At 38.8% G+C, this 15,117-nt stretch overlaps 1 protein-coding gene across 3 annotated transcripts in view; it reads left to right on the top strand.

Moving 5' to 3' along the window:
* Positions 1-11,249, top strand: part of LOC142106587 (galactoside alpha-(1,2)-fucosyltransferase 2-like) — a 41,674-nt gene extending 30,425 nt beyond the window's left edge. For 2 of the 3 annotated variants that reach the window (XM_075189588.1, XM_075189587.1), the window contains exon 3: positions 9,456-11,249. In XM_075189588.1, the coding sequence (XP_075045689.1) occupies positions 9,456-10,528 (1,073 nt within the window). In that variant the 3' untranslated portion in view covers positions 10,529-11,249. Of the gene's footprint in view, positions 1-5,254; positions 5,409-9,455 lie in introns of those variants that run through there. The other variant, XM_075189589.1, reaches the window with a different exon arrangement.
* The last annotated feature ends 3,868 nt before the right edge of the window (positions 11,250-15,117 follow it).

The raw sequence follows: 15,117 nt of genomic DNA, 5'->3' as shown, positions 1-15,117 counted from the left end.
TTTAAAAAGTTAATTCCGGGAGATCCCGGCAGGGGGTGTGGTTGGAGGGTGGGAGGGGGCGGGCGTGGTCAATTGCGGCATTTTGGCCTCGCCCCCCCCCCCCCCCGACAAAATGCCGTATTTGCAGCGGGGGGCGGGGCCACAATGACGCGATTCACCGCCAATCGCGTCATTTTGACAGCAAGTTGCAGTATGCGGGATACTTGTCTGCTCTCCCGGGAGTCTGGGAGACCTATCCGAATTTCGGGAGTCTCCCGGACATCCTGGGAGAGTTGGCAAGTATGGGTAAGATGGAATTTTTTTCAAGGTATGACGGGTAATGCAGGGTGATCGGGTCAATCAGAGAGCTTAGAGGGCTGCGTACGGTTTAAGACTTGGGCATATATTAATCAAACCTTCAAAACAGCGAGGTGTTCAGGAGTTGCCCACAGCAACCATATTCTAGCTATCATTTATATAGCACATTGTAGAATATGATAGCTATAATCTGATTGGCTGCTTTGGGCAACGCCTCCATTTTTGCTTTTTTAGAAGGTTTTGATAAATATACTCCTTGGTCACAAGTTACAATTGTTTGCTGGCTAAATAACTGGGCTTGTTCTGTCAGTAAAAAATACAAATGGTAAATCCACTATTTAAAATAATTATTGGTCATATCTGTAAAATATAATAATTACTTCTCTGTAATTGGATACAGTGTCTACAGTAGGTGTAGCGAGGTCGCGTTCTCATTGATAGCTTGTAGTCCGCAATCTCGAAAATCTGTAGGAAAAAACACACAAGAGGGCGCCCTGAGTAATTTCTTCAAATTCAACACAGCAATGCACAATGTACAAAGGTGTGTACCGAATGTGCATATAATACGTGCGTATCTAAAATTTTCTTGGTTCCGCAACCAATCCTCTTCATTAACTCCCGACACATATAGAAAAAGAAGGGGTAGCACCCTTTATAGCAGATAAACACCATGCACTACACAGACTATGCATATTAAATGAAGGTGTAAATCAAGCTTATCTCAAAACATTGCTTGGGATCACCAGGGCTTCAGTTCAGAGAACAATTGCTCCAAAATGCTTCTCCAAGCTCCAACAACGAACCGCAGTAAACAAGAAATTTGCCCATGTCATAAAATTGTTTAACACTTTAATATTGTTTCTTTAATGCTGACTCTAACTACTTATTCTGCCTGCTGAAGTCTACAGAGATGAAACGTGTATATTAATGCTGGGTACACACTACAGGTTTGTCAGCCAATTATCGGGCCAAACACCCGATAAACGACTGTTTGGCCCGATTTCCCATTAGTGTGCACGATGAAAGATAGTCGTTCTAAAGTACTGCTTGCTGTTTCATTTGATTGTTCAGCAGAACTTAAAATCTCGTTCAGCTATGGAACGACGTCCTTCCATTCCTGCAGTGTATACGAACTCACGATCAGGATCTCCTTAGAGTTTACAGAGTCACGATCCTTTCAGTCGACAGTTGAAGAGAGCAGATCTAAGGGTAATTCTTTTAAAACATGTTTAGTGTGTACGCATGAATCGGCTGCTGATCGGGACTTGTTTACTTTTTTTAGTCATTAGTACAATCATTGTAGATAACACATTGGTCAAAAATCCCTACGGTGTGTACCCAGCCTTAGAAGGACTCTCGTTTCAGATAAGCTAATTTTTTATGTTGTTGCTGTACATGTGTTTTTAAAAGTAATTATGTGTAAAATGATTTAATACTATTGGCATAATTTCTTGTTATATACAATTTTGCTTGTGTATAATTTAGTTGTTTGCTTTGCAGTTGCACTGCTTACTGCTATAAACTTAGGCTCTTGACCCTTTTTCACTTATGTCCCACCACAAAACGCAAAATGACAGCTGTCACAAGGAAAAACATTGTGTGCATATATATATATATATATATATATATATATATATATATATATATATATATATATAATGGAATTGGCATCAATTGGCATCAATGGAGTTGGCATCAATTCCATACTATATATATATATATATATATATATAGTAGCACCCCTTTCGTTAAATAAAACCTTTCACTCTTTCCCATTGAACAATTTTCATCATAGCCTCCCTTATGGCTTTTTATTAATGATGAGAGTGAGGGGACCATGGGATTGTCTTAATTATTCGTTCCACTTTTGAGCGTCTGAAGCTTTTTATTACATTCCAGGGAGTGAGCATAGAGATGCATTTCTCCGCAAAACAGATAACTATCGGACGAGCCCGCGCTACTGTGTGCCTCTCCACGCAGCCAGATATGCCCCACAACTATAACTCCTGGCTGCTCCAAAAAAATAGAAATGCCATTTTTTCCCCTGCTCCACAAAACTAAGCGCACTGGAGTGCCAATCCCATACTTCGCAAGGAATGCCCTGACTTTGCCTCCCTTCTTCCCCTTATCCTGTCCAATCTCCTGTGCTTCCACAAATACAGCCACCCGGCTCAGCACACCTATGCGCTTTGGTGGAAAAATAACCGCTTTTGCGGCAAACGAGGTCACGGCACATCGGTTGCTTTCTGCTTTGGAAGTGGCTTCCAGTGATATCCGGTGCGCCTATTTTTGGATTTTCAAATGGTCCCTATTGTGTGTTAGTGATTGATACACCCCCAACAAGGGTATAAACTTGGACCTAAAGTGTGGTCCTATCCATAATACTGGATAGGTATCATAGTCTTTTCAACCAATGAGGTGTTTTGCATTTTAATTATTTATCTACGATTTGCATGTCAGGGAGTGAAGCCTCTGATTGGATGGAGGCACTGTCAACATAGAGAACATTTGAAAAACCTTTTAATAGTTTCTTCCCATATTGTGAACTTTTATCAGATAACATATGCAAAAGAAAATTGCGCACAGCCAGAAAATTTGAGCAGCTGAAGATCTAGAGGGAGTCCAACCTTAGGATAACAGAAAGGTGATGCAGTGCTCAGACAAAAATTGTTCTATGAGTGAACCTGTTTTGCATACTGTTGTAGATGGGACACAACTTTAGACTATCATCATGAATGCTAGATAATGCTTGATTGTTAATTGTAAAATCAAAAGTAAATTGGTGAAGATAAAATCAACATTTAATATTGGTTTGTATCGGAAACAAATTTAACATTGCACATTAAAAAAAGGCTAAAAGCTTTTTAGCACATGATTGTATAGGTGTTCTCTGCACCAAGTACAGTACGTGTTTATACTTAGAAATAAAAACACACATTCAACCTCAAAGAGAAACTAATTGAAGCCAATAGTGTGGAATAGGTCACTAATTTAAATTCCTTGTGCAGGGATCCGTGTAGGAGCAGTGCAAAGTTTGTAGTCAATGGTGTTGTTGAAAACTGAATACTGGCTTTTAGTTTAATTATACCAGTCTTAATCGTGCAGTGTGCAGCCGACAACAGCGCAGGAGATGTAAAAGTGGGTTGGAGAGTCTCGGCTTGGAACGCACGAGTGGTTCTTGTGATGTTGATGGGGACGTGCACTAACGCATTTCACCACTATTCTGTGACTTTTTCAGAACTCTGGATCACCTTTCTGTATTATTATCAAATAACATATTGATAAAGGAAGTGAAAAGAACATTATCATTTACATCCCAAAGCTCTTAAATAACAAGGATGTGAGTTCCTAGAAATTGACTTCTGCACCAATTAGCATTCTGAGGATTACAGACTGTTTAAAAAAGTAAACATTTCTCACTGGTCCTTCTTGTTCGGTGGGTAATGTATGAATAACTACACAATGGCTCTATTCTTAGTCTCTCTAAGCAAGAAACAATGCCAAGAATTTGGTCTTACCTTGCATATGTAGATTACAGCACTATGTTTTATTGGGATGACATTGCTGAAGAATTACGGGTCCCTGGAACTCCCCTTCTACGGCGACCAATCACAAGCGCTTTCTGCCGATAAACGGAAGTCTCGGGAAATCCAGACTTTGATCAGTTAGTGCAAGTTGTTCATAGTGTGCAAGTGGGTATTTTTTGTTAGGATTTTTTAGGGGCATTTTTTCCATTTGGACTACAACAGACCAAGAGAAAAGTTAGTTTTCCGCTTTGCGGACACGCAGTAACTTCCTGCTCGTTGAGAAAAATACCTTCTGGAAAGCAGTAAAAGACACAAGGCAGGAAACACAATGGACCTGATTCATTAAGGAAAGTAAACTAAATAAAATGAGTAACTTTGGACCATGGCAAAACCATGTTGCATTGGAAGGGGAGGTAAATTTAAAATGTGGAGACATATTTATAGTTGGGGTAGGGCATGTCCTAGATCAACTATTAATGTCAGTGTAAAAATAAGGCAATCAAGTATTTGTGTGCTACATGAAAAAACAGCCGGTATTTAACTTATGTGCAAAATAATAAACTCATTTGCACCCCTTGCGCTGCAACATGGTTTTGCCAAGGTTCAAAGTTACTCCTTTTTTATGCATTGCTCTCCTTAATGACTCAGGCTCTGTGTGAGCACTACAACCAGCAGAGTGTGTTAGACCACTGACCACCTGTGTAACCAGTCCTGAAAAAATTATTTCATTGTGTTCATTCGAGCCAGCAAGTGGGCTATATCCTTCTGAGCTTTTATCATACTTGCCAACTCTCCCGGAATGTCCGGGAGACTCCCGAAATTCGGGTCGGTCAGAACGGACTCCCGGGAGAGCAGGCAAGTCTCCCGCATCCCACAACTGCCTAGCCGAAATTACGTGATTTGCGGTGAATCGCGGCATTTTGGCCCCGCCCCTGCATCAAAACGGCATTTCTGTCGCAGGGGGCGGGATCAAAATGACACGTTTGGGCGCTCACCACCCCCTCCCGCCGTCTAGTCACGCCCCTCTCCCGGACTACACTTGCCGAAAGTAGCCAAGCGGGGTTTTTATAAATAATATTAGTGTTGGCAATAACCTGCAAGATTTTTTTTTTTGTCTTTATTAATTATTATTATTGCAAAATATTACACTGCTACATCTTAATGCCACCCGGCTGGCTAAATTTTTTTAGGAGAACACTCCAGCCCTCTGATTAGTCAACGAATCTGCTAAAATTACACATTGATGAATTTTGCAGTATAGTCCTTACTTCACTATTTTTAATTAGTGAAGGTATATATTTGCTTGACAAAAATGATAATTCTGTCTCTTATCTGGGAGACATGAGAGAGACATATTAGAAATCAAGTCCTTACCCACGGAAAAAAAAAACCAGAAAATAGCTGCCACACCCAGTATTACTGCATCTCACAGCTCAGGTTGCCTGTGACTGTTTCATTCACGCCCTTACCTTTAAGCCGGCAGGTGACAGGGGATTATGGTACAGGTGTTTCGCTGTGACACACACTGGTTGTGTAGAGGAGACAGATAGAAGATAGAGAGACTGAAGCAGGCTGGACTCATGGGTTAGTATATTTTATGATCTGCAAAGTGTCAGCTTTTCTTCCTACACTATTCCTGACTGTGTTGCTCCTTAAGAATTTTTAACATCTATAAGCAAAATTGATGATTGACAGGGTCCTTTTATGTTACAGTAAACGTGCAGATTTCACCTGCTTCTCTGTTTTATAAATACGTGTGCAAAATGCGTGAAAGCACTAATGCACATATTTAAAGACCTTTCCTTTTTCTTTTCTTTTTTTTAATTAATTCTGAACAGGTGTTGAAATCCTAATTTGACAAAGGTGCACGTTGAATAGCCAGAGTCATTGACTGCATTGGTAATCATGAAATTTAAAATCAAGATATTCCAAGAGGGTGAACACCAAACATAATATAAATCAGGGCCCGTGCAGTCAGAATGTTATAGGATTCTATGTGTCATTATTGACATGTTTAATGAAAAATAAATAGCTACTTTTTTTTTCATGGCGCAAAATGAATTGTAAGGAGTCTGTAGACTGCCCTGTAGCAAATACCATACTATAATAGCATAATTAATATTACTTTACTGCCATAAATGGTATAAATCTTGCTTTGGGGGTATATAGCATGTGCACTATTATTATTATTATTTTGATATTTATATACAAATATATATATTTGTATACTTCTATGTGTTTGTGTAGGCAGTTATAAAACGTTGTTTCCTTATTACTGAATCAGTGATATCTTTAGGATTACAGTGCTAAACTTTATAATAATTTGTCCTTCACTTCTCTCTGTCGTTCTCCTATTCCCACCCCAAACTCACCTTGTCTCAAACAACTGTCTCCTTCTCCTGTCCTTTGACTTTATATGACATGTGTGACTGATCCCCGGTAACATTTAGTACACGAGTGTTCTGGGCAGAGAACGCTGATGCTTCAGGAAAGGGAGAAACCAGACGCAGCGTTTGGGTACAGAATATAATGCTGTGAACTGCCGTGAGGAACTAAGAAACATTTTCCAGTGGGTATAAGGTAGTTACTTCTGGGGGAGAATGAGCGGATCATGTAAAATGCAAAATATCACAAAAGCAAAGTTTAAGATGTCAAACTTCATGTTTAAGCTTCTATACTACAGATATTGGTATTCTATAAAGTAACATGTGGAATTGGCACAGTTTTGTCAAAATATATTATAATAATAAAGTAGGTGGTATTTTAAGACTACGTTATCTTAATGCATATCCTTTGCTCACGGAGCTGCAAGCAAAATTCAGCATTGAAATGACCGTAGTAAGGGTAAAAATGCAGCTATTACCATAGTAAATGAATAGAATCTGCCCCATAAAGAACATAGGAAATCAACACTAATGCTGAAGGAAGTAAAGGATGTATTTCACGCAAATAATCTTTGAACCTGATTCATCAAAGTACGCATCATGTGCACAATGCGTGTTTGTTTTAAAAACAAAAAAGCGTTTAAATCGGCTCTGCGTACTTCAACACGGCACAGATCTGAAGATATGTGCGCTGATGAATTATACATTCTCAAAAGAATGCACAGAAATAAAAAAAAAAATGAATTAATGTCACCTGGTAATAATATAGGCGTTAATGATAAAACAGATACAAATAAAAAAAAGTTTTGTTTTAAAAAAAAAAAAAAAAATTCCTCCATGAAATACATTTATTAAGATGTTGTCTACTGAGCATAAAATACATTATTACAGTTGCTGGTGATTGCAAACACATGTTATAGCATGCATAGGAGCCTGTCACCACTACTGATCAGGACTTAGACTAGTCCTGTAGCTGGAGCAAGGGAAACGGCAGAAAAACAAGTAACTTTGTGATGCTCATAGCTTGATTCAGACGTGGCTGCGTGCGGTTGAGTTTGCATTGCCCTTACTGTACATTGACTACGGCCAAACGCTCCGTCCCTGCCCCAGTCCCTTCCCGAAATCATAGGCTGTAGTAAATGTACGTTGCATGTGAAGACAGAATGGACATGGCTGTGTTTACTGGCGTGCGGTCCGGATCTGGGTGTGCGCAGAGTGATTTTGCGTACGATAGAGGCGTTTACGTGCTTTGTTGAATCAGGCCCTATGTGAGTAAAATGAAGAACAGAAATGGTTGCATTACTATTTTTAGTGCTTCAGAAGCTCTTATTTTCTGGGCAGTGTGATTTGTGGTTTTATTTAAGACCCATTTCGGGTTTTCCAACAAGCCAGCAAACTGCTAGTAATAAGGAGTTGCACATGATGAGGTACTGCTAAAAGGCTGCTAGACAGTTCATTCATTCTCTCAATACCTGGGGAGGAGGTTAGGTGACTCCTGAGAGAAACTGCAATTTGTGATCTGTAAGTTCGATTGTTTTGTGTGCGTGTGTGTCTGGGACACTAGGCTCCTCACTTTAGACAGGGAGTTCCCGTGTGTAAGTTAGAAGTCGGACAGGCTAGGACTTTTGTCTCTGTTTATTCATTTTTATGTCTGTGAATAAAACTAGCTGTCCCTGGTTAAACCAAATAATTGATTGGCGTGATATCCTTGGCTTATATATATATACGGTATATATAATTTTACTAATGCAGATTAATATGTACTAATCTTAATATAGATGCTATTGTCTGTGTCAGCGTTTAAATTGAGAGCAATCTCAGACTATTGTGCCAAATTGCTACTCATGCGGTTAGTACTCTGTCGTATTGGATAGTAACTAGACAAGGAGCAGACGTTGGAGTGGGTATGATTTCTGATGGTGCGTGGGGGGACCCATCACAATTTTGCTATAGATCTCTGATTGATCTAATTGCTCCCCTGGCATTATGAAAATGCTGTTGATTGGCTAAACATCACAAGCATTCTGCTAGTGTTTGTAATAATTTGGCCACTAGGGGCACTGTTGGATTAGAACCCATGTTTGTGGTTTAACGTTTAATGCCATTTTAGTCATGTCAGTAATTGTGGTTCTCTGTGTGGAATGACTTCTGTCCTTATGATTTGTAGGAACATTTAAGAGGATAAACTCCAGTATATTTTCTCTTTTTAGGTGAATAGATTGATACATGTTGGTGGGCATTATATTAGCTAAATTTACTAAAGTGTGAATCGTCACATCTAAATCTTGCAAATGTTGACGGGCAATTGCTCATATTCTCAACTCTAAATTTGATAAATAACATTTAGGAAAAATGACCCTTAGAAGGTAAAAACATCAAACCACAGAACTTCTTATAACTTATTAAGATGTCGTCCCCCCCCCCCCCACCTCTTTTTTAAACCTGTCAGCAGATTAAACTCCAAGGGGTAAGTGAATAAATGTATCAAGCTGCGAGTTTCTGCCAAGTTTGAAAAGTGGAGATGTTGCCTATAGCAACCAATCAGATTCTAGTTATCAATTATTTAGTACATTCTACAGAATGACATCTAGAATCTGATTGGTTGCTACAGGCAACATCTCCACTTTTCAAACCCACCGGAAACTCGCAGCTTGATACATTTACCCCCCAGACTTCAGCTTGGAACTGCAGTAAAAATAAGCAATCCGCTGACATGGGGCAGGTTTTGGTAAAGATGTGAAAATGTGAACAACTGCTATAGTAAGTTGTGAAAAGTTGTTTTTTGGGGTGGTGGGGGTAGGCTCATTTGCTTTGGTTCTCATAACACATGAGGTTGAACGGATCTGAAAGCAATTCTGGTGTTTACCATAAACAAGGGATAATTTTAATCATTGCTTATTTGTCAGGCATCACAAAACTGTAGCTGCTTGAAAATATTGCTTTCTTTTACCAGGTAGTTTCCCGACCAATCACAATAAATATTGCAGTGTTACTGAAGGTCTCCCCACCCCCTTTCAACATTTCTGTTAATCCCTTTGTACCAATAGGGTTGTCCGTTTTAAATAACCCTAACCTTTGGACACATGATTCAACGTAACATTCCATGCATCTCTGAAATATATTCTTCCCTAATGTTTTTTCAAATTAAATAGTATTATAAATATGTAGCGTTAAGTTTATTGACCTCTTAATTCCATTTTATGAATATATTTAATGTGGTTTTTTTTTCTTCTCACTTTGTCTGTAGCACCGACTCCTGGAAAAATGAACAAATGGCTATTCTGGATTTTGGGAACTTCCGTAATTTTCCTTGTAATTACAAGGTTTTCATACATTTACTATGCCAATCTGGATGTTAAGGTGTTCATGGGCATAGTTAAAAACAATAAAACAACCAATATATTGGAAGAAAAACTCGAAAAACAGGAGATAGCACCTGTTTTAAGTATACCCAAACCACTGACGGGTATGTGGACTGTAAATGCTATTGGACGTTTAGGTAACTTAATGGGGGAGTATGCAACCCTTTATTCCCTGGCAAAAATGAACGGTCATCAAGCTTACATCTTGCCAAGTATGCACAGCCAATTGTCAAAGATCTTCAAACTTACATTGCCTGTGCTTCACCAGGATGTCATGAATCGTATCAAATGGAGACATTATGGGCTACACGATTGGATGTCTGATGACTACAGACACATTCAAGGAGAGTATGTTAGCCTAGGTGGCTACCCGTGTTCATTTACCTTTTACGATCACATAAAAGATGAGATCCGTCGAGAATTTACTTTCCATGACTTTATCATAGAAGAGTCTTATGCCTATCTCGACAAAGCGAGAGGTGACCGGAAAAACGTCACCTTTGTAGGCATTCACGTTCGTAGGGGAGACTACGTACACGTCATGCCAAACACATGGAAGGGGGTGGTCGCCGACAAAGGATATTTGCAGAAGGCCATGGACTACTTCCGAAACAAGTATGAAAACCCACTATTTGTGGTGACCAGCAATGGCATGGATTGGTGTAAGGAGAATATGAATAATTCACTGGGAGATATTCACTTTGCTGGAGACGGCCAAGAAGGTTCTCCAGGGCGTGACTTTGCCCTCTTAGCGCATTGTAACCACACCATCATGACCATAGGAACATTTGGCATTTGGGTTGGCTACTTGGTGGGTGGGGAAACAGTCTACCTGACGAACTACACGTTGCCAGATTCCCCTTTCCTTAAACTTTTCAAATACGAAGCTGCTTTCCTGCCGGAATGGATCGGAATCGCGGCTGATCTCTCCCCACTTTTGAATAAACAAAATCCTTAACGAAGGTTAAATGAATTTTAGTATGATGCCAAAGATCATATTGGAAAGAAACTCTCTTAGTCTTCAAATTTTAATGCAAAACAATTACCCGCCATGTATTATTTATTGTAATGTCATGTAAATTGTTGCAAGATAACTAAATGGTTACGGTGTATATATATTTTTTTCATGCAGTCTCTCATCCTGCAAGTGTCATCTCTATTGGTTGCATGCAACCGTTTGTAAGCAATAACCTTCTTTTATACTACAGCAATTGTTAACTTTACATTTTAACTGTATATTTACAGTGTTGAAACCCCTATCTAAGGAGACTGATACGTCCGTTTATTTAACGGAGGTTAGATAGGCTTGGAATATTTCCTTTGCGCAAATTAGCATAATATTCAATCTTTGGCATACTTACTCCATTGATAAGTAAACAAAGAAAATACAAACATATATTATAAGCATTTTGGGAAGAGTATGCCTACTTGCATTGCTTTGTATCCTGTTACTCATTTTTGGTCACATGGAAAACAATTGTTGGAAAACAAAAAGGGCCTGATTCATTAAGGATCTTAACTTAAGAAACTTCAAGTCTCCTGGACAAAACCATGTTACAATGCAAGGGGTGCAAATTAGTATTCTGAATTGCACATAAGTTAAATACTGACTGTTTTTTCATGTAACACACAAATACTTGATAGCTTATTTGTACACTGAAATTTAAAATTGATATTTGTGTGCTACATGAAAAAACAGGCAGCATTTAACTTATGTGCAAAACAGAATACTAATTTGCACCCCTTGCATTGTAACATGGTTTTGTCCAGGAGACTGAAATAAGAAGTTTCTCAAGTTAAGATCCTTAATAAATCAGGCCCAAAGTCGGTATTTATTTTACTGAAATCAACGTGGTCGTGATTAACATTTTTAAATTAAAAATGTATCCACAACGTAAGGGTCAAAGCGACAGCCTTTCCATTAAATGGATGACAAAAGTATAAGCATATTTAATTGTATTCAGGAACTAGGATGTCTGCAGTTTGTTTGTTTTCAATATACTTGTGTTATACACACTCTGACGAGCTGCTATGCTGGAAATAGTTCTCCCTGACCAGGGGCAATTAAGGTCCTTTTAACAGATGAAATTATCAGCTTTATATTGTACGCGAGGAATAGTTTACCCCTGTTTTCAACACAATTTTGTTTCTCTATAGAAACGTTTTGTAGGATGTCTGTGACTACAACATGTTGTGGGTCAACAAGTATTGTGTGTTTATAAAAAGTCAACCAACTTTTTTTTGTTTTTTTCCAACCGCAAGTGGATCACCAATTTTATCATTCTCATGCAAAGTTATGGGGGTCTGGAGAGTTCCCGCAGCTCTAGAAAATGACCCCAATTACCACTGACTCCCACCCCCCCCCCCAGATGTTGTCATAGCACAACATCTGGGGGGGGGGGGTGGGAGTATATACTTTTTTTGTGCATGGATTGAGGTCAACATAGGGCAAGGAACAATGGTTTAACTTGTTTTGCGACTAACAATTAACCGAACGCTTAACCTAACATTGACCTGATTCCTACCTAACGTGGACATAAGGGGTTAATGTGGTTAAAGGGTCATAGTTAATTCATACTTGCCAACTCTCCCGGAATGTCCGGGAGACTCCCGAAATTCGGGTTGGTCTCACGGACTCCCAGGAGAGCTGGCAAATCTCCCGCATCCCTCGCTGTAAATCGCGTCATATTTGGCGCTGGGGGCGGGGCCAAAATGATGCGATTCACCGTGCCCTGCCCCCTACTGCCTTCTAGACACGCCCCTCTCCCGCATACAGCATGCCAAAGGTAGGCAGTTATGAGTTAATGAAAAAAAACAACAACGTATTTATTTTTATTTGCATACTATATACAATCTGCCATCTCTCTCTATCTCTGAGCTCCCACTGTTTACCAAGGATGTATTTTATAGATCTTCGCGTTTTATTTTATTTTGGCCAATAATTTGGCATTGTCACTTTTATTTTTTCTATTTTTATTTTTTTTAAAGGTAGGTGCAGCTTTATAGCCTGAAGGTTCTGCTTTAAATTATACTCAGGGATTTACAATGGCTCCTCTCAATGTCAGATAAGACCGTATGTAAATGCTTTTTCTACTAGGACACAGATTGTGCTTTATAACATCGGTTATCCATCAATCAGCTTTGTTTCCTTATTGCTCAACTAGGATATAAGTCATAGAAATAACTTGGGGGGGGGGGGGGGGGTGGAATAGGTCTGCAACATTACAATGTGAGGGTATCTGAAGTAAAAAACTAGAATATCATTAAAGAGGCTTCTGATATGTAATTAAAAGTACCGCAATGATTATTTTCACGTTTTGATAGTAAAAGGCCACTAAACTTCAACGAAAGGTTAATCAGACAGCTAAAAATGATTTTATATTGTCAAGTTATTTGTAAAACTTGCCATAAAGACTCTCATTCCTCAAACAATGTGAATGTACACTGAAGTTCGAAGGTCTAGAGCAGTGTTGGCTAACCTATGACACTCCAGGTGTTGTGAAACTACAAGTCCCAGCATACCCTAACAGCAACAAGCTGCTATATATTGGCAAAACATGCTGGGACTTGTATTTTCACAACACCTGGGGGTAAATGTATCAAGCTGAGAGTTTTCTGGCGGGTTTGAAAAGTGGAGATGTTGCCTATAGCAACCAATCAGATTCTAGCTATCATTTTGTAGAATGTACTAAATAAATGATAGCTAGAATCTGATTGGTTTTTCAAACCCGCCAGAAAACTCTCAGCTTGATACATTTACCCCCTGGAGTGTCACAGGTTAGCCAACACTGGTCTAGATGAAAGTGATGGATTCCTCTTTTTAAGAGCCACGTTAGGCTCTTAGTGGCTTCCTGTTTAATGCATAATAATCCTTCACAATCACAGCCATGTCTACAATATATTTAACTCTAATAAGATCTAAAATTTGTGTTTTACTTGAATTTTTTTATGCTAGCAAAAACACTTCTCATAATCAAACACATTTTTACCTGCATTTTACAGGTGATTATGGACATCCTGATGCATTTAAATGCGGCTAAAAATTATGCAGCAAAAACACCCGTGGGTTGATAGCCATCTATATCTTGTAGTGTCAGATGCGTGTACATGCTTTTAATGTTGAAAACGCTTTTAAAATGCATTTAAAGGTGCCATTGGCTAGAAGGCCTTAGCCTGCTATTGTAAGTTTATAAATAAAGTTACTCCTCTCAACTTTATTGATAAAGAGATAAATTGTGATATGTTTACAGAAGACTTGAAGACTTTTAGTTCTACAGGCTATAAAGTTGCCATTAAAAACGGATTTATTTCTTCCTTTTAATCACTGTTTAAGAAAATAAAAACAACAGCTAGGCCTTACTTTGGGAATTTGTTAAATTATGTTTGTTCATTTTATTGCAATGTATGTTTTATTTATAAATTGAATCCACATTTTTGGCGATCGGTGCAATAAATATGTATATTTTCTTACGAAGCGAAGTTTCTGGGTTACTTTTAATTACAGATGAGAAAAGATTTCAAGACTTGTGCCACAAAACATTCAACTTGTTCACGTGGTGGTCAGCGTGCCCTTGATGCTGGGATGCAGGCTTAAATGTTTTGACACCCCCCCCAGCACCTTCACTCATTTTTAACCTCAGTACATCCTAACGAGCAGTGCGCACCCCGTTTCAAATCCCAGTAAACCAGCTTTTTTATTCTGCTGTCCTGTATGCTCCCCCTCAAACCATCATCTTTCTGGAGGCACACAAAATAGGAGGGCACAGACCAAACTAAACACACACACAGAGATGTCATAATCAAATAGTCATAGTACAACAAAACTAGAGGCGTTATATTATATTCTACAGTGTGTTTATCCATCAAGCCCAAGTAAAAGGAAAAAGGGAAATATCTATTTTCTACCTAAAGTGATGGTCTGACTACAACAAGTGTCCTGTGCTGAATTTTCATTTTATTGCTAAACCCAATGGTTTCTCTTATTAATCTGCATAATCCTCCCAGAATGCAACATCTTTGACGCATGGTCTAGTTGCACGGGGAGGGTTTTAAATTATTTGAATTTTACAGGTTCTAAAAAGGCAAAGGAGCAAAAGACAACCCCTGGGTTTGCAGCTAGTCCATTGAGTATGATGGCATACAACTGTGTCTACAATGTGCACCCCCTGGTACTAGGTGTGATTACACAAAATACACTATATGCAGATGTGTGGTTTCAAGTTAAGACAGTTGCAGAAAAAAACAAAACTTCTAAAAAGTTTTTTTCTACAAGATTACTTTCCATGCTGAAAATTATTACTTTTATTTCAGATACCAGGAAATGTTTATGATAACATATGCATTCAGGCTCTTTGAGGATATGACCGGTTTTACCTGAGCTGAGCGTCCTTACTTCCTCTTAACCCTTGTATTAATAAGTAACTATGTTTTAATAAAAGCATTCATATTCAGCAAGATTCTTGCAAAAGTATTTGACTTGCTGTCACATTGTGCTGATAACATCTTATTTCCCGATCATGACCCGAGACCTTGCCATGTACGTTTTGT

Source organism: Mixophyes fleayi, chromosome 11, assembly GCF_038048845.1.
Source record: "Mixophyes fleayi isolate aMixFle1 chromosome 11, aMixFle1.hap1, whole genome shotgun sequence".
NCBI classification, from domain to species: Eukaryota; Metazoa; Chordata; class Amphibia; order Anura; family Limnodynastidae; genus Mixophyes; species Mixophyes fleayi.
This window is presented reverse-complemented; position numbering and strand designations above follow the sequence as displayed.